This window comes from Myxocyprinus asiaticus, chromosome 30 (genome assembly GCF_019703515.2).
Source record: "Myxocyprinus asiaticus isolate MX2 ecotype Aquarium Trade chromosome 30, UBuf_Myxa_2, whole genome shotgun sequence".
Lineage (NCBI taxonomy): Eukaryota > Metazoa > Chordata > Actinopteri > Cypriniformes > Catostomidae > Myxocyprinus > Myxocyprinus asiaticus.
The window spans coordinates 38,306,962-38,326,544 of record NC_059373.1 but is presented as its reverse complement, the minus strand read 5'-3'; the positions used below and the strand labels follow the sequence as shown (position 1 = coordinate 38,326,544).

Here is a 19,583-nt window from a genome sequence, read left to right as displayed (position 1 = left end):
TAACGCAACAGGACATCTTCTTTTACTATCACCATTGTTTTCAATTATTTTTCTCATTACCGTAGGACAGCAAAAAAGATGTTGTTATACAATGATTTAAATAAAATCTGTACAAATGAAATCCAGTACCAATAGAATACTACTATGATTTTTTTAAATAATTTTCAACTAAAAAAATAAAATTTACATAGAAGTAATGAGAATATCATAATTAGCATCTTTTTTCACATTGCAGCAATGAGAATTGGGGTTAAAATGTGCGTAACTGTCATGAAAATAATGTCACAATGTAAATAATCTTAAATGGCCCTGGAAATATGCTTACATTTCTACATGCAAAATATATTATTACATTTGATACTTTTGATTTTGAAGTAAAATAGGACTAGGATATTTTCTTGGAAGGTTTTTTTTTTTTTTTTTTTTTTTTTTTAAAATCACCCTAAACAGAACATTCCATTTAATATAACCTGGAAGATTTCTTAATTGGATTCATTTTGTGAGAGTTTTAAAGAAATAAATATAAACACAAGGATAGAATTGTGATGCATTTGTAATGAGCACTTGTAGCATGCGAGTCTCCTTACATTGTCAACTACACTTCTTGTACCATCTTCTCATGCCATATAATACAGAAAAAATATAAAGGAGAACAACAGGTGTTTTTTCTCCAAAAATAAATGCCTGAAGGATCAAGAATACTAATCCATAGACGGATTTCCTTTGTGTTCAAACAAGACACTTTTATTCACTTTTTCCCCTCCAGGCAGAAACTTCTTGACTAGAATGAGTCATTAAGTTGTTACAGTACCTAAACATGATGTCAACTGAGATACAAAGGATCAGTTTTAAGTATTCAGTGTGATGCCTTTGGTGAACAACAAGCTTCTGTTCCCTTTCTCGCCAATCAAATATCTCTCTCTGCTTGAAATAGTTTAAGCATTACAATTTGCTGGTATTATCTGGGGATTTTTAAGGTTTCAATATGTGGAGCGGCCCACAGGGCTATTTAATTCAAACTGAATGTGACCTTGTTCTGTTCTATGAATTAAAATGGCCTCACCACAGCCTTGCATGAAGGATACATTTCTTTCCTCTTTTTTAGCTTAACATTTTTTCATGAAAATATAGTGTTAATACCATAACTTATTTGTTACAATCTAAAAGCTTAAGGATTTTGTGTTGAACTGAGTGCATTACTTGACTCAAATGATGTAAACAGTTCTGCTTCACTGAAGATGCAAATGCATACATTTTAATTTCTATCTCACACATAGATAGCTTACAGTATTTACTACATGTCTGAGCAAAACATCCTATGTCACAAGAAATCTATTTCTAAACAGACAAACAGACTTTTTACAGACATTTTTTTTTAAGCAACCCTCAGACTTTTACATTAAGCTTGTACTAAAAAATCTGGCAAAAAGTGAAATTTACATTGAAGTGTTCATTGAATTCATAAATTACACAAATAATCAATTACTCCTCTAGACTTTGCATATGGCAAGTGAAGTGCTTATGTAGCTTTTTATGTACATTTAAATAAGCATAGAGACAGGCACTTATCTAAACAACTAACATTTTTTATGCATTTAGCATGCATCAACATTCATTCTGGCTCAAAGCATTTCTTTTGGTCCAACATAACTTCCTTCTACACAGTCAGACTTTGACTGGAGCTCCAACATTTGCCTAATACATTCATCATTTTAGCATTTACAGGCAAAGGAGAACTGAGACAAGAGAGTTAAAGGAAAATAATCTGGTCTTTTATGACTATCATGGTTCTATATATCTGCTATCTATAAAGACTTTTTCATTCTTCATTCTCAACAACTCAAGCAAAGTCGGTTGCTTAATACCTTCTGCTGGGCAGTCTTGAGATGCAAATAGCACAGGGGTCCACAACAACAGGGGTAAAAAAAGAAGCATAACTACAATCCCGTCTTCAGTTGTATTTCAAAAAGCCAAATAATGGAGCATGGAGTCTCAACTTCTAAGGGTTACTTCAAAATGATCCATTGACCCCAAGACAAGTACATATATTCTTCATAGAGATGGTTTAAGGACGGTTTGGAAATGTAAACTGTGTCTGGTTTGAGGGGACACTCACGCGCGTATGTTGTTGGGTAGTAAGGGAGTGTCAGATGTGACCAGCACACCTGTTTCCTGGAAACTTGGAGAGTATGCTGCAGGGACAGAGAGAAAAATAGAATAAAGATGTATTGAAACACAGAATATGCATACAATTTCACAGACTCTGCTATTTAGCCACATTACGATTTTGCTTACATCTATGACACTTTCGGACAAAGTAGAACCTCGCAGACAAAAGTTTGACTTCTTTTATTGTAGACTATGAAATTAATGCTGAGGGAAATGGAAAGGGGGAATTAAAGCAATAACGGCAACAAAGTCATGCTCTGCAGTTCAGAAAACACGTTTTGTTGTCATTTGTAGTAGAAATGCTTATGATGCTTAATCACTCTACTGAAGTGTCTCAGATTTCTCTTAAACATCCAAATCTTAATAAAGGATAATTAGACATGTTTCAGTCGTGAACTTTATCAATGGTTTAATGACTCGAAATGTCACCACCTACTGATGTAAAGGTGTAATTTACAGAAATGTTAACTGAACAAATCAGTGAACGAATAGGAACAAATCTTTTTGGTGATTGGATTCAAAATACTTGATTCAGTGGGATGAATCAAAACCACCACCACTAAAGAGTACAATGTGGTGAAGTAATCCAATCTTTGTGATGTTCCTGGCTGTGTGTGGGGCTCATGATATGCTGTTTTCAGTGATCTCAGAGCAGATCGTGTAGATTATAAAAGCTAAGTGCTGCAGGTTCACATTTGTGCAATATTAAGAAATACAGATAATACGTAGATACTTTATTAGCAGCTGTTCCTATGTATAGCAATACGTCGGCGCGTCCGCCATATTGGAACGGTCAAGAGCCATCCATCAACACATGACAGATACGGTCTACAACAGTCTGGAGTCTTTTCCAGCCAACTTTCACATTATCTGATTTTCCATAAACAAACATTGCGCAATATTTTAGATGATATAAAAATTTGTCTTCACTTCTAAAACGGGTTTTTTTTCCCGAAGCAATCTGCAAATAAAGTCCTCTTCAAATGAATGTATCATGGCAAATATACTGAAAATGTATCCGAACCAGCCGAATGAGGCATCTACGTATGTATATCTATAAAAAACCACCGTGCAACTTCTCTGTCGTTAATGTGTGCTGCGCTTATTCAACCGTAAACACTTGCCCATGGAGCTTGTCTTTTAAAGAGACAATACCAATTTAGCGCTTGTTATACATATCAATGTAAACTCAATGTAAATCGCACAAGTGCATCTAAACAAACATGTTACAAAATGTAGTAGTGTGTAAATACATAAATATCTAAAGGGCACTTGTGAAACTTGTTATACATTGTGAAATATTTTAACTTCAGAAAACACTGTAATTATTACAGAATTTAACAAATAAGCTTGTGCTGCATCTATGCAAGGGTTGGTAAAAATGTTTTACCAACATTTTTACCAATCATCATATATTATATGATGATTCCCCATTCTTATTAATATCTTTTTTAGTTTTCAGTTGCATGACGCTTACATGTTGTCAAAAGTCAGGTGAGTAAAAAACAAAAATTTACTAGCCAATGCCGATTCATTCTCCAACATGTCCGTAGAGGGTTGGCACAGGAAATTAAAATGCTTAAAAAATGTATTTCCCCTTTAAAAAAGCATACAGTGCTTAAGTTATAAATGTGTTAAGTATCCTCACAAATGTTTTTAATGGCATAGGCTATGGCGGAAATATACAACTGTTGCTTGCCAACATTGAACAGCATGAAAAAACATCAAGCAAACAGAAAGGGAGGGGTAAACCAGCACTGATGAGGAAAAGAGAGACATTTAAATTCAGAGGAGTGTAACCGATCAGATGTCCTCACACAAGAGAGCATTGTTTATGACAATGAGCTGGTACATCACAAACCCCTCAAACTCGCCGCACACCCCTCTCATACTTCTACAGCAGAGAGCTGAACAGTCTTTAATATAAGCATGGAGCTGCCAGCAGCATGGCTACACTAACTTACACAATGAGCTTGAGCTGCTAGCAAAGATAGCGCAAGCTTTAGCCAAGGCCTTTGCTTAGTTTATGCAAAACTATCTGTGGGTGAATCTTACAAAACCTGTTAAGAAACATCAAAATAAAGAAGTAAAAACTATGCCTATTTTAGGACCACTGCATTGAGACTTTATTATCATGACAATTAAAGACATTTTCCACCAAAAGTCTCTTTACCGTAATGCAAATAATTAATTAAATAACAGGGTTCCCACTCTTTTTAAGGCACAATTTTCCAGGACATTTTATGAGCCTAACCGGTGTAATATTTAAGCAAAAACACACAAGCGATCATGCTGTATACTGTGGTTATTAGATGGTTCTTTTTTCAGAATTACGTATACAACAGTTAAATTTGTTTTTGTCAAAATGGTGTGTATTCAAATGAATTTATTCAAATTAAAATCAAGCTTTTATTTTCCCTCAGCATTTTAAGTTTCTCACCTCCGGATAAGCAGTTCGCTACATGGCCCAGTGTGATTATTAAAATGCAAAAAGCTGTGATTTAATTAAATACATATATAGTCTGTACACTTTAGAGCGCTCTGCTCTCTCTCATCTACAAAACACAGAGCACGTTATGATCATGATGCAGTGTTTTCAGTGTATGAGTGGATGGATTCACACATTCATTTTGAAGCATGCAGCACCTGCAGATTATTTCATTTAATCGCAGCCTTTTGTGGTTTAATAATCAGACTAGGAAATATTGTGATTTTAATTTGATTGTGCATTCAAACATTAATTTTCATCCTAAATACAGGATGGCTATTGCCATTTTTATGACTGGATTCCTTGATTCCCATCCGTGATTTCTGCATCTTAGAAATCATTGGGTCCTACATGTGGTAACTGCGGTATAAGCACACTCCGATTGTTGCATTATTAACAATTAATTCACATCCTGAGGTGTAAAGGCCAATTCACCACGCTATCACCGCAGGGTGTGAATTCATTTAAAAAATCTGCAATCCAACCACTGTCATTGTCTTAAATTTACAACTCAAATGTTTTTGTAGTTAACATTACAACAATGATGAAACAAACAAATCAGATTTTGCATTCTATCAACACTTCCTTAAACTATATCCACAGAGCAAAGCAGAGATGACAGCAGATGAGCAGAGAATGTACGTGACAGGGCTTTGCTTGTTGACTTGACAGTCAACCGCTGATGTTGTTTCACAACATGAACCAGCCGGCAGTGAAATTTTTTTTTTAATTATTAAAATATTTTCCAGGACAAATAATTATTTTCCAGGGCATTTAGGTATTTTTTTTTTTAATAATTTTCCATGACTTTTCTATGACTGGAAAACTGCACTGCAAAATTCCAGGTTTTCAAGGTTTTCCAGGACACGTGGGAACCCTGAATAATTATTAAATTGTAATGCTTTTATAAATAATGGTAGTATTTGTTACAATTGACTTGAATTTTGTATTAAAGTAATTTTTGTAGTACTAGAATCTCATGAGAATCACCACTGAGAATAACAGGAAACACAAAAAAACTCAGAAGTATAACATCTTGATGCATTACGATAATGGGAATTTGGTTGGAAAATGTGCTTAATTGTCATAACCATAATGTCCCAATGCAAAAAATCTTAATGGTGCTTAAAGCAGGCTTTTGTTTTAAACTCCTATAATTTTGTATATTTGTTTTTGCTTTTGGGGTGAAATGCGACTTGGAGATGTTTTCGTGAGACTCACCCATATACTTGTACTGCAAAAGTAAAGCTGTGTAAGACACCCTGTTACTGGACATGTCATCTACACTGGCGGCCAAAAGTTTGGAATAATGTACAGATTTTGCTCTTATGGAAAGAAATTGGTACTTTTATTCACCAAAGTGGCATTCAACTGGTTACAATGTATAGTCAGGACATTAATAACGTGAAAAATTACTATTACTTTTAAACTACTTCAAAGAGTTCTCATCATGTGCAGCGATGACAGCTTTGCAGATCCTTGACATTCTAGCTGTCAGTTTGTCCAGATACTCAGGTGACATTTCACCCCAAACTTCCTGTAGCACTTGCCATAGATGTAACTGTCTTGATGGGCACTTCTCACACACCTTACAGTCTAGCTGATCCCACAAAAGCTCAATGGGGTTAAGATCCATAACGCTCTTTTCCAATTATCTGTTGTCCAATGTCTGTGTTTCTTTGCCCACTCTAACCTTTTCTTTTTGTTTTTCTGTTTTAAAAGTGGCTTTTTCTTTGCAATTCTTCCCATAAGGCCTGCACCCCTGAGTCTTCTCTTTACTGTTGTACATGAAACTGGTGTTGAGCGGGTAGAATTCAATGAAGCTGTCAGCTGAGGACATGTGAGGCGTCTATTTCTCAAACTAGAGACTCTGATGTACTTATCCTCTTGTTTAGCTGTACATCTGGCCTTCCACATCTCTTTCTGTCCTTGTTAGAGCCAGTTGTCCTTTGTCTTTGAAGACTGTAGTGTACACCTTTGAATTAAATCTTCAGTTTTTTTGACAATTTCAAGCATTGTATAGCCTTCATTCCTCAAAACAATGATTGACCGTTGAGTTTCTAGAGAAAGCTGTTTCTTTTTTTGTTGTTGCCATTTTTGACCTAATATTGACCTTAAGACATGGCAGTCTATTGCATACTGTGGCAACTCAAAAACAAACACAAAGACAATGTTAAGCTTCATTTAATGAACCAAACAGCTTTCAACTGTGTTTGATATAATGGCAAGTAATTTTCTAGTACCAAATGATCAATTTAGCATGATTACTCAAGGATAAGGTGTTGGAGTGATGGCTGCTGGAAATGCGGCCTGTCTAGATTTGATAAAAAATGACTTTTTCAAATGGTGATGGTGCTGTTTTTTACATCAGTAATGTCCTGACTATACTTTGTGACCAGCTGAATGCCACTTTGGTGAATTAAAGTACCAATTTCCTTCCAAAACAGCAAAATATGTACATTATTCCAAACTTTTGGCCACCAGTGTACATCTTGCCATCACCATTTGCAGCCTCTGTTTGCCTGCACTTTTGTAAACAGTTCATAAAACCAAATGTACAACTTACACTGGTTACTGTTGTTGCGTAACTTTCTGGCTTCTATGTCATCTGACCTCTCCATTGAAATCTGCAGCTCTAAAAAGAGAATAAAGTAGTTTCAATTACTTATTCAGACTTGCAGTGATTCAGGGGTTCAATTAGAATGCTAGCAAAGACATAAAGACTGTTATTGATTGATTATACTAGAATCTGTGCATGAGACTTTTGGATGGACATGACAACACACATCATGCCATTTGTACACTGTAACTAATGTTTGTTGTAATTAACAAGGCATATTTGACACATAGAGATATGGGGCTTGAATTAAAGCAACAACGGCAACCAACAGGGAGAATTCTCACATATATTCAGTAACTCTAGTACATATGCAAAAACACTTTTTAGGGTTAGTTCACCTCCAAATAAAATTCTATCATCATTTACTCACCCCCATGACATTCCAGACATGTATGAATGTTCACACTACTCTTTTCCATACAATGAAAGCATATTTTGACCAGATGCTATCAATCTCCAAAATGGACAAAAACAAAAAAACAAAAAAACAACACTATTAAAGTACCATTTGCATTTTTACTAGTTGTAAATCAATTGCTGATTTCTGGAATGGACATTTGCATTAGCAACAACGTAATTCTTGATATTAAAAGTAATTGTTTTTACTAGTAAGTAGAAGTACATAGCTGATATGTGTACTTGGAACTTCAAGTAGTAGGAAATTAATTATGGATATCTGTAATTATGTTTTGAACAGGAGTGATCATTGTGAAAGTGAAAATGCAGTTACAGATATCAGTAGTTTTTTACTTGTTGAAATTAACATTTATTAGTGCAAATTATTAATATCAAGAATTATTTTCAATAGTAGTAATTCCATTCCTGATATTAAGAATTAGCATTTTAACTAGTGAAAATTGAATTTCAGATATCTATAATACATATCCTGCACGTGCTTAAATGTTGAAAGAGCTTGCGATCAACGGCATTGGTTCTGGCATGTTTTAAAGGGATAGTGGCTACACTTTATTTTACAGTACATGTACTTTCAGTATTCTTACAGTGTACTTACCCAAGAAAGTACCGAGTTATATTAGGTAAATACATTTACTTAATATGGGGTAAGATTAGTGTTAGGTTTAGGGTTAGTACCTAGTAATTACTACAGTTGTTATAATTATATAGTACGTAAAGGTAGAACAGTACTGTAAAATAAAGTGCTATCCTTTCTTCTGCAGAACGCAAATGAAGATATTTAGAAGAATATTTCAGCACTGCAGGCCCATACAATGCAAGTGAATGGTCACCAAAACTTTGAAGCTCCAAAAAGCACAAAAAGTCAGCATTAAGGTAATCCAGGTTAAATCCATGTCTTCTGAAGTGATATAAGTGTGGGTGAGAAACAGATAAATATTTGTCTTTTTTTTTAAATATAAATCTCTACCTTTGACCAGCTCTAACCAGTAGGTGTCAGTATGCATAAAGAATGTGAATCGCCAAAAAACAAAAAAAGAATGCGGAAGTGAAAGTGGAGATTTATATTAAAAAAGGACTTACATTTTGATCTGTTTCTCACCCACACCTATCACTTCGCTTCACAAGACATGGATTAAACCACTTGAGTTTTGGTCACCATTCACTTGCATTGTATGAACCTACAGAGCAGAAATATTCTTCTAAAAATCTTCATTTGTGTTCTGCAGAAGAAAGTAAGTCATACACATCTGGGATGTAAATAATGAGAGAATTTTCATTTTGGGGTGAACTATCCTTTTAATATGCATAAGTCTGAATGAGATTTGAGAGCTTCAGTGGAGGGGAAGATTTTCAGCAAATGATGACTTAAATTTTGGCAAAGTCCCTTTAAAGGCACGTCAGTCCAATCGGCTAACATCTTTGGAACGCTCCCGAGCAGGGGAAAGACCAAAATCTCAAAAAAACAAACAAAATCAAACTTTAGTCAAGATTACGATCAAAGAACCAAAGAACATATTTCAGATCAGTAGTAAAATCTGACAACACTGGTATCATAAATTGTGCTTCGATAGCTCAGATCACGCTAAAAATGCAATTTTGTCAGACTGGTTCAGCTATTGCATGTGTGCATTCTCGAGTTTACTGACAGGTGATGTCTGTGTCTAAAAGGTAATTGGCTCTTTTACCTGTAAAGCGGGACTTGCTTTTTTACATCCACCATATTGAGTGTTCCAATTTCTCCCAGTCAGTTTAATAAAGAAGTGCTTCGTCTTGGGCTAAATAGTCTCCGATTTCAGTGCATTCCTCACACCAAGCTATATCACGGCTTCAAAAGACTTATAGTCATATAGTGTATGGACTACATTTATGATACTTTTATTGTGCTTTTTTGGAACTCGTCAGGATTATATCCCTATTCACTTTCATTATATGGAAAAAAGCTGCTTGAACATTCTGCTAAACATCTCCTTTTGTGTTCCACTGAAGAAAGAATGCCAAGCAAGTTTGAAAAGGACATGAGGGTGAGAATTTTAGACTGTAAGACTCCTTTAACATTTTTACAAAGGCCAAAGAGAACCAGACAGGGCATCTGTCAAAAGGTTCACAACTAGGCCATGGTTAAAAAAGGAAAATGCAGTTTTCACTCACTCCCATCGCTAACGGAATTGAAGCTGCTCTTCTGGCTGTTCTTCTTGCTGTTCCACGTGTCATTACCGCTGTCTCGCTGCAGCTCCTGTGGCCTGATCTGCAGCTTCTTCTTACTCTTGCGCGTGCTGATGCGAATAATCTCGCGCACCAGCCTGCACTCGGCCTCCTGCTCCTCCAAATTGTGCTCCTGCACGATGTCCGAGATTAGCTGACTGATCTCCCGCGAACGCCGCAGGAACATGGAGTCTGAGGTGCACTTGGCCAACTCGTTGATCTCAAACTCCGAGAAGACCTCCATAAGCTTCCGTGTGATGAGTTTGTCCACGTCTTCAGTCAGGTCGCCATCGACAAGGTGGTCTTCTGTTAAGCTACTGAAGTAGGTCGGACTGTCTATCTCCATTTTAGAGGTGGAAAATGAGAGATGCTCTTCGTCGTCTTCAATGACTGATGTATCCACCTTGACACCACCAATACGGATGTCAGAATAGAATCCATTCTCATTGTTTGGAGAGCTCAAAGGCTTCTCCACTTGTACGTTGACAGGTGAGCTGTCACTGGAAATCAGACAGGGCAAACGCTGGCATACGCGGTACAATCCACAAGTCAACACGCTACAAAAGAGCTTCCTGCAACCTGCCACAGAAGTGCAAGGTCCACACATACATGTCCCCGACACGGGCTCTTCTTTGGCGGGAAGAAATTTTACAGTCTCCGGCCCCGTGGTGTTGCCATTGGCATCTTTGTGATTGACTCTGTGGCATCCTCCAAGGTGCTGGACCTCAATCTCCTCTGGGTCAACACAACGTTCTTGGTAAGGCCCTTCCTCAATGGGACCAGTGAGGAAGGACGGGGAGCTCTCCATTGGGACAACCACTCAATGGGGACTTTAAGAAATTTAAAACATTAGACATTACAGCATGATTCTCTGTAAAGTTTCTTCCAAACAATATGCATTGTGAAAAGTGCTATACAAATAAAAATGACTTGACAACCCTCAGCCCAGACCGACCTCGGGTGGATGATTTTATGGTTACCTGTCACTGGGCCGAAACCTCAGGGTCTGTTAAAGAGAAAGAAACATTATAGTGAGCAGGGACAAACGGAGGGGATGGAGATTTTTACAACAAAACTACTTTGTTGTGCAGATGCAATACACCTTCCTAACCCCAATATTTCCTCCAAGAAATGTAAACCAACCAGTTTCAGAGCTTTGTGCGTTGTTTTTCTTGGCTGCTGTCAGTGTTAATAAGTTGTGGAAAAAAGTGAAAGCAAAACTTCACCTAGATACCATCTGCACTTTCGCTCGATAAAAAGGGACCTAAAACAAAACAGTCTTATGGGAGTGAAAGAACTTGTCAGATGCCTTTGGTATGTAAAAGCATATGATACTGAGCAGACAAGCTATTTTAAGCAGATTTGCTTATTTAGTAGGACTGGGTAAAAATATTGATTTTAATTAATAATTCATTCCAATGTGGGGGCCTGGGTAGCTCAGCGAGTACTGACGCTGATTACCACCCCTGGAATCACAAGGGTGTGTTGAGTGACTCTGGCCAGGTCTCCTAAGCAACTAAATTGGCCCGGTTGCTAGGGAGGGTAAAGTAAACTCCTCGTGGTCGCTATAATGTGGTTCGCTCTCGGTGGGGCACATGGTGAGTTGTGCGTGGATGCCGCGGTGGATGGCGTGAAGCCTCCACACACTATGTCTCCGCAGTAATGCGCTCAACAAGCCACATGATAAAATGCACGGATTGACGGTCTCAGACACGGAGGCAACTGAGATTCGTCCTCCGCCAGTCCTCCACGAGGACTTAGAGCGCATTGGGAATTGGGTATTCCAAACTGGGGAGAAAATAAAAAAATTCATTCCAATGAAAATCAACCTCTCGAGTGTGAGTCAGCTGAAAATGCCCTCTCAGCTTCGCTCACCAGAGAAAACAATAGTTTTCAGATTTTAAACTTCAGCAAATTAGCTGAAATTCAGCATTCAATAAGTTTTATATCTGTATGTATAGTGTCTGATGATTATATTAACGTGTTTGTTTAAATATACCATGTACCACGATTAACTACAGAAACTGTACGATTAATTAGTTTTAAAAAATGCTATCGATTCAATGCCCTACAAATTATGAATGTAAACAATAAACATGTAATAAATGTAATATTTTCAATGTAATATAAAAATGTATTGTTGGAATACATGCATTTATTCATTTTTAAAAAGCTAAAATGTGACCAAAATGATGAAAAACTAATCAAATTTAATAGTAAAACTTATATTTTTGTAAGATACCTAGTTAGAGGGTCCCCAGTATAATTAACACCATAAACTGGGAGAGAATTTTTTTTCATATGTAAGAAAAGAGGTCTAAAATATGCCCATATGAATTGATACAGTATCGAATTCAGAATCGAATCAAGAGTTTGTGAATCGGAATCGAATCGGCAAATCTGCATCAATACCAAGCCCTATTATTTAGCATTGATTTGTGGAGTCCAAAAACAGATGTCATTTAAGCAAGATGTTTACCTCCAATCATAAACTGATTTTAAATCAGTCAAAAGCTGATTGAATTTATGTTTCTTAAAAAGCTTTTGATCTGAAGTCGATTGCTTAAAAGCGTGAAATTATTTTTAACAGATAAAATTGTGCATATACATGATCTTTACAACGTGTGTGTGTGTGTGTGTGTATATATATATATATATATAGTTTGAGAAACAACATCGTCGAGGAAGCACAAGTGAATATAAACTTTTGCTTTAAAAAGAAAAAATAAATATTAACCGTCAATTTTCGATTGTTATGCAAAAAATTGCATTAAAAATCCCTTAGAGACGCAATTATCTAAAATATTTATATATTTTAATATTTCCAACTAAACGATAAGCCCCAAATATTGTTCGACTTCGTGTTAAATAGGCCTGCAAATACATGCAGACTAAAATGAATGTTTGTACTTTAATATCTATAAATATAAAAAATAAATAAAATAAAAACTTCAAACATTACTTACACATTCAAAAAAAAAAAAAAAACTGAAAAGTTTACACCGTCTCCAAACACGTCAGTTTACATTTTCCTTTACAAATCCAGTCAGATATGAGGCATTTGGGGGGGAAACTGATCGAGTTTACCACTTAGAAAAACTCTTTAACAAGTTCTAAACATTTTACCGGGGAATATTAATGAAAATTAACAATCTTTGTTATTGTTGGACTTTACTCACAACATATGGAGGAAATGTCGCAGTTTGACGTTTTTTACGGTTCTTCCGGAAGTCCGGGACGCTCACAAAGGTTGTTTGACCTGGATTTCACAATTATTTCATAAATCCTTCGGTAGCTCTCGACCAGTCGGGTTAATTTTTTATTAAAAAGAGCAAAAGGCTACGGAAAAGTAACTCGACGGCGGTTTGCTCTTCAGTCTGAACACGCAGGTAAATGTACCTGATTCAGCAGGTAGCCTGAGGACATGGACATCGATGACGTCATTGACAAAGTCTAACTACCTCTTTGATCTTCAGTCAGATCAGAAGACGTCTGCAAACAAGGGTGCACTTGTGGGAAAGAAGTCAGCTTGAATAATAAATCAGACTGAAAAATACCTGCTGTAGAAAGTTTAATATGATACATGGTCAGTGCTCGCAGCCTTTGTGTTGTTTTAACCAACAGATGGCGCCAGTGTTCCTCAGTTCTTCAAAGTGGATGTCATGTGTTTTCCCCCTTCTCCCCTTTTCGAGAGTATGACTATGTTCGTACTAGCATACTACTGAAGTAGTATGCAGTATGTATACAGTCCACAGTAAGTGCATGGAGCGCCCGAATGACTTACCACATTTACCAAAATGTGCAGTATGCAACAGCGCACGCTGCACTGAATAATGTATCCCACAATGCAATGCTCTCAACTTGACCTTCCCTGCGTCTCCATTGGCCTATTTATACTACGCCCTTTTTTGTTATGGAAAAGTGCACACTTTTGAGTGTGTAGCTAAAGAGTGTGCAAGTATTGAGACATACGATCACCTTATAAAATTGCGTCTTGAAACCACAGACCTTGGTCGCATTGGCTGCGTCTGAAACCTGGAAAATGCTGCCTCCAGAGGCTGTATCCACCTTTTTCCTACATTTCCTGATGTTTAGCAAGAAATATGGGCGTTACCAGAGGTGTATAGTAACAAAGTACAAATATTTCGTTACTGTACTTAAGTACAGCTTTTTAATATTTGTACTTTACTTGAATATAAATATTTCTTTGGACATTTACTTTCACTTTACTACATTTTGAAGAGAAAATTTTTACTTTTACTCTGATCAATTTCTCCAGACACTTTTGTTACTTTTGCGACTGAACACCACAAAACAATAACAGCTGTATGTGCAAAAATGCATGCAGATCGGCGATAGTGATGTGTGATTCATTGAAAGAATAATTTTAGTCAAATCTTTTAAATTTGATTCCTTTGACCTGAACAAAATGATTAAAAAAGCAATCTGAATGATTCGCAGCCAGATTACATGTTCCGTCGTCTGTTGCCACTGGGAAGACAAGAAACTGCTCATGTGAGTTTCTTTCATTTTTATTTTATTTTTTGTAATTATTTTTTTTGACTAATTAATTTGATAAGTTTAGGCTTAAACATTATGAAAACTGTTAAATAATGAACTCATGTGTAATCAGTCTCCCACCTTTCCAGGAGACCTGTTCATATAAAAGTCAATCACATGCGTTTACATTTTACATTTAAACAAGATATGATGTGTATGAATAATTACCAGCGCTCATGAAAATGTCCAACAATATTTATTTTTATATTTTATGAAGACGTGAATGGTCTTTGCCTAAGTAAAACTAGTTTTCTGTTGGTTGCTAAAGTGTTATATTTGCTTTGTAGCATATTTATGCTACAGTATGTGGGTTTTCTGGATGGTTACTAGGGCATGCTATGCAGTTGTCAAGGTGATCTCTGCTGTGTGTTTTGGACATTGCTACAGTATGTGGTTGACAAGTTGTTACTGTTCTGTTGCTAAGTTGTTTTCTGTGTTTTTAGCACATTGCTCTGCAGTTGACAGGGTGTTCTAGATGGTTGTCAGGTTGTTGCTATGCTGTTAAGTTGTTTTAACTGTTTCAGCGCATTGCTATGCAGTTGTCAGTGTGTTCTGGGTGGTTGCTGGGTGGTTGCTTATTGGCCCAAATGAAAAGAGCCCACCCCCACAAGTCTCTGTTCTGGTCACTAATATGACTCAACTCCCTTCTTCAATGTTCCAATTTTAATGGACTGTGGTGTTCATTTACACTTATCCCATAAATATGATCATTGTAATGTGACTTGAATGCACCATTAAAGGGATGGTTCATTTAAAAATGAAAATTCTCTTATTATTTTCTCACCCTCATTCGATCAAAGATGTGTATGATTTTCATTTTTTTTTCTTTTTTTCTGCAGAACACAAACAAAAAAAGAATATTGATCGATTTTCAGAAGAATATCGCTGTTATGTAGGACAATTCGATGTAAGTGAATGGTGGCCAGACATTTGAAGCTCCAAAAAACACATAAATGCAGCATAAGAGTAATCCATAAGACTCCATCAATGTCTTCTGAATGGATCCAATTGGTTTTGGGTGAAAATAGACCAAAATATAACTCCTTTTTCAACTATAAACCTTGACATTAGCCGTCTCCTTGGCGATTAGGATTTCAAATTCGATTATACTTCCGATAGCGCCATCTAGGGCTCTGCGCATACGTCAAGCACTAGAAAGTGAAATCAAGCTTGAAATCATGATCGTGCCTAGAGATTGCAATGGCAAGGTATACAGTGAAAATGTGGCTTGTTCTCACCCAAAACCAACTGAATCGCTTCAGAGGACATGGATTTAACAACTGTAGTAGTATGGATAACTTTATGCTCCCTTAATGTACTTTTTGTAGCTTGAAATGTCTGGCCACCATTCACTTGCATTGAATTGACATATAGAGCTGAAATATTCTTCTAAAAATCTTTGTATGTGTCCTGCAGATGAAAGAAAGTTATACACATCTGGGATGGCATGAGGGTGAGTAAATGGTGAGCACCACCAATCAAATAAGCTACCATGGGTTTAATGAACTGTTCCGTAATTTATGCAGTTTTACTTGTACTTTTGATACTTAAGTAAATTTAATATCAGTTACTTTAATACTTTTTACTTAAGTCGTTTTCTCATGAGCTACTTTAAATTTTACTTGAGTCAATTTCCATGAAGGTATCTTTACTTTTACTCAAGTTTGACAGATGGATACTTCATACAACACTGGGCGTTACTTCCGTTGTCAGTTTAACACAGCTGTTGTTGCGGTGTACTTCCATTCATTCTTTTGTTGTGGTGTTGGGACTTTGAAGAGAGCGTGTATGATTTCGTATGGACATACATCAAACACTATATCAGTGTGTTACTGAACGATTATAAACTGCAAAAACAGTCAGAAAGACAAAGAAAGTGTGAACAAAACCGGCGTGCTGTTTCTCCCAGATGCATTTGAGATTTAATCTAAGCACAAACGCAACATTTCCAGCAAAATTATTGGCTGTTTCAGTGGAGTACAATCGTTAGTTCAGCTTCAGATGTGTGTGCTTGTTATCTTGTCACCCTGCATGTTAAAATCAGACAGACACACTGAGGAAGAGCTGTGATGTTCTTACTTGGGTATGTAATTGCTCTTATCGGACAGTTATTTCCTTTTAAATCCGCACAAAAGTTTAAACTTTTGTTGGTTGACTGGTGAGAGGTGGTGCTTTGATGTAGTTTTTGACTACCTCTGTATGTGTTTTTTGTGATCCAATCACAAAACATTTTTGCACCCCGTTTACAACTATAGCTGACCTTTGTGATCGGGTCATCCGAAAAGCATTTTATTACCAGCTGTAGACAGGGTCTTAAAAAGACTGCAGCTAGAGCTAGGTAATGCTGTAGAACAACTTTCGGCAGAAGTCCCACCCACATTCGTTTTTCCCAGTAAGACCCCCAGGAAAAAGGTGGATACAGAGGTAGGAAGGGATCAAGGCACATCCGAATCCAGTGTTCGTGTCACATCCTGTCTACTGAGATACCTTCATCTTATCGATTTTTGAAGGCAACATAGGTGTATCCTTCGCTGTCTATGAAATCCCACAATCCTGTGCGCGAGTATCCACAGCGGTTAAGCTGAAAAAAAAAGGCGGCTGAAGAGAAGGCTGATAGACAATTTGTGTATAAATGTTCGCTTTTATTCACTTTTTCAAACTTTTCATTCCATTTCTAGCAAGAAATTAGTATTATAGTTATGAAATAAATACTTGGTAATCACCAAAACTCTCTTGATTTTGTTCTAGATTATTAGACCATTGTGGTTCAGTTGGATGAATGAAGCAGACATGTTAACTTTAGTGGACACCAGATGGCGATAATCAGTTGCTGGTATCCTAGCAACGATGTGACCTTATGCTGCTTCAGTAGCCTGTCCAAAACCAGTTTCTGGAAGTACCTTTGTACACGCATGCTGTCTGTTGAGTCACTGACTGATAGGGCAGCGAGATTACAAGACAGCTACATTTGGTTTCGGACGCAGCCATTGTCACATGCATCCTGTGACCACACCGACCTGTCAATCATCCTGTTTCAGTTGTCAAGACAAACACGTTCCTCATTTCATTTTTACTATTATTCATTATTTAATTTAATTTACGCTACCCCACAATGATTCCTACTGTATTGGAGAGAAGAAGCAGTATGGCGTTGAAAACAGTCTTTCGTATGGAGATCCACTGATGTTTTACAGTTGATGCATATGTAGTAATGTGTATTTAATGTAAGCCAAAATTATATATTTTGTTATCATTGTCTCCATTGAATGTGTGAAGTTCACAATGTGTTACAGATGAAACCTAATAAGTAAAACATGAAATAAATGTTTTTGAACAAGTTAATGTGATCTTATTCATAATCAACTAAAGTAAAAAAAAAAAAAAAAGTAGTTTTATCTATCATATCTTGAATGTTATAACCAATTCAGAAAGTCAGAACAATTGCATGACACTGTGCTGGATCACTTTATTTATTGTTTTTGTCTTTTGAAGCGTCACAGACATAATTCAACAGCACATTGAAAGGGAATCTGATCTCCGCTATTTCAGTGTGATAGGCTACAATAAATGGCAAAAATGAGAACATACAATTGTGTTAATTTTATTAATGTTTCTGTTTAAGATTTTTCCATTTTTAATCCACATAGTGCTGACACTTTTACTTAACGGTTATTTTCAAGAAAGAAAGCTCTTAAAAGCACAATGTGTATCCATAAGCAATACAAATACAGTAGATGGACATAAAAGCTTGCAGGTAAGATTATAATGATTATTAATCACTCGAACTCTTTTTTGTTAATTGTGTAAATGGAGCAGCCGATCGTTTGCAATTTAATGAGGAGCATCGTCGTCCTACAGTGTCAATGAAGTTTCTTTTCACAGTGTTTAACAATTAAACTTACGTGATGCTTAAGATGTGAAAACATTTAAGAACTGATGAAGTCACCGCCATGTTTGTAGTTTTTCTCATTTCACAGTTGTAGTTCTGAGGCGAAGCATCAAACTCCTAAAAAAAAAAAAAAAGCATGCATGGATCCACACTTCGCAAATCTGCCGGAAATAGTAGACCATCCGGCTACTTTGGAACCCGTTTCTAAACATACTACCATTTGAGACATATTATTCTTATCTCATACTATTTATAAGGATAGTGTACACATTGAGAGGCAGCTGTTGCTTTTCCAATGTGATGAATGAATCGGAATATCAACAGTGATTTTTAGCTATCTTTTGACTTTTTTTTTGTTTTGTTTTGTTTTTTGTTTTGTTTTACCAGACTGCCAAAGGTTAAGACACTTTTACACAAACTTAGATTAAAAATGCAAAATAAATGTTTTTATTTCTTGAACAGGGCTAGGCAACATAGGGTAACCTATTTAGGGGGGCTTCAGGCCCCCTAAAATTCACCTCAGCCTCCCTAAAAATCTGTGATTTTGCAATCAGCACGTAAGAGTTTTAAACAGTAGCAGCCGCAACCCTTCACTTGTTTGAAGCACGAGGCACTTGAGGTGGCATTTCTTGCCTGTAAAGACTGACTGTAGCGTGAGCCAAATGAATTGGAGTGTGGGCTGTGAAGGAGAATGTCATTGGTTTGACCCACTGATCGAATACACCCCATTTACTCATTCGATTCATGAACGAGCGAGGATCAGCGTCTTATTGGCCCTGTCCCAAATGACACACTCCACCCTTGTGGTTTTCCTCTGAGTAGGGATGGGCACGAGTACTCGGGTACTCGAACGTGGCAGCAGTGATCGATCATGAAAACGATGATCGATGGTGATCACGCATGATGTGACTTTTCATTAATTCGAAATTCAGTGACAATTACCTGACAACTAAACACAAACGTGTCAAAGAGGGAGCTTATTTTTAATTTTGAGATTGATTACGCTGTGGTTTTGAGGAGTACATTGATTGTCCGAGACGTCTCATAGCAACCAAACTGATATACGACGCTGCAATGCTATTGTTACGATAATCACATGTGATCGGTTGATTACAATCATTAAAAAATTATTCTTAATATACATTTTTAATCCACGATTGACATCATCTCCTCTGCCATGTTTCTGTTCTCCTGCTCAGAAACTCCTGTCTGCTGTGATTGGTCGAGAGAATCAGCAG

At 36.7% G+C, this 19,583-nt stretch overlaps 1 protein-coding gene across 5 annotated transcripts; it reads right to left on the bottom strand.

Annotated features, from left to right (window-relative positions):
* Positions 1–630: 630 nt before the first annotated feature.
* LOC127420749 (keratinocyte differentiation factor 1-like) lies at positions 631–18,502 on the bottom strand. Of its 5 annotated transcripts, none has more exons than XM_051663273.1 (5): positions 18,359–18,502; positions 10,877–10,902; positions 9,843–10,726; positions 7,224–7,292; positions 631–2,192 (listed from the first exon to the last, which is right to left on the bottom strand). In XM_051663273.1, the coding sequence occupies exons 3-5, from the start codon at positions 10,702–10,704 to the stop codon at positions 2,113–2,115; spliced, it is 1,011 nt and encodes a 336-aa protein (XP_051519233.1). In that variant the 5' UTR covers positions 10,705–10,726; positions 10,877–10,902; positions 18,359–18,502; the 3' UTR covers positions 631–2,112. The 5 variants fall into 5 exon arrangements, with proteins under 5 accessions (XP_051519233.1, XP_051519234.1, XP_051519232.1 ...); XM_051663274.1 differs by lacking the exon at positions 18,359–18,502 and adding an exon at positions 13,681–13,718; XM_051663272.1 differs by lacking the exon at positions 18,359–18,502 and adding an exon at positions 13,454–13,666.
* Positions 18,503–19,583: the final 1,081 nt, after the last annotated feature.

Bases quoted from the DNA above. Each gene is read 5' to 3' on its own strand.
- LOC127420749 (XM_051663273.1), bottom strand. From the start codon at position 10,704: ATGGAGAGCTCCCCGTCCTTCCTCACTGGTCCCATTGAGGAAGGGCCT. The intron at 7,293-9,842 runs GTGAGTGAAAAC...TTCTCTTTTTAG, and splicing joins CAATTCCGTTAGCGATGGGA to AGCTGCAGATTTCAATGGAG. The intron at 2,193-7,223 runs GTAAGTTGTACA...CTGTCCCTGCAG, and splicing joins ACGCAACAACAGTAACCAGT to CATACTCTCCAAGTTTCCAG.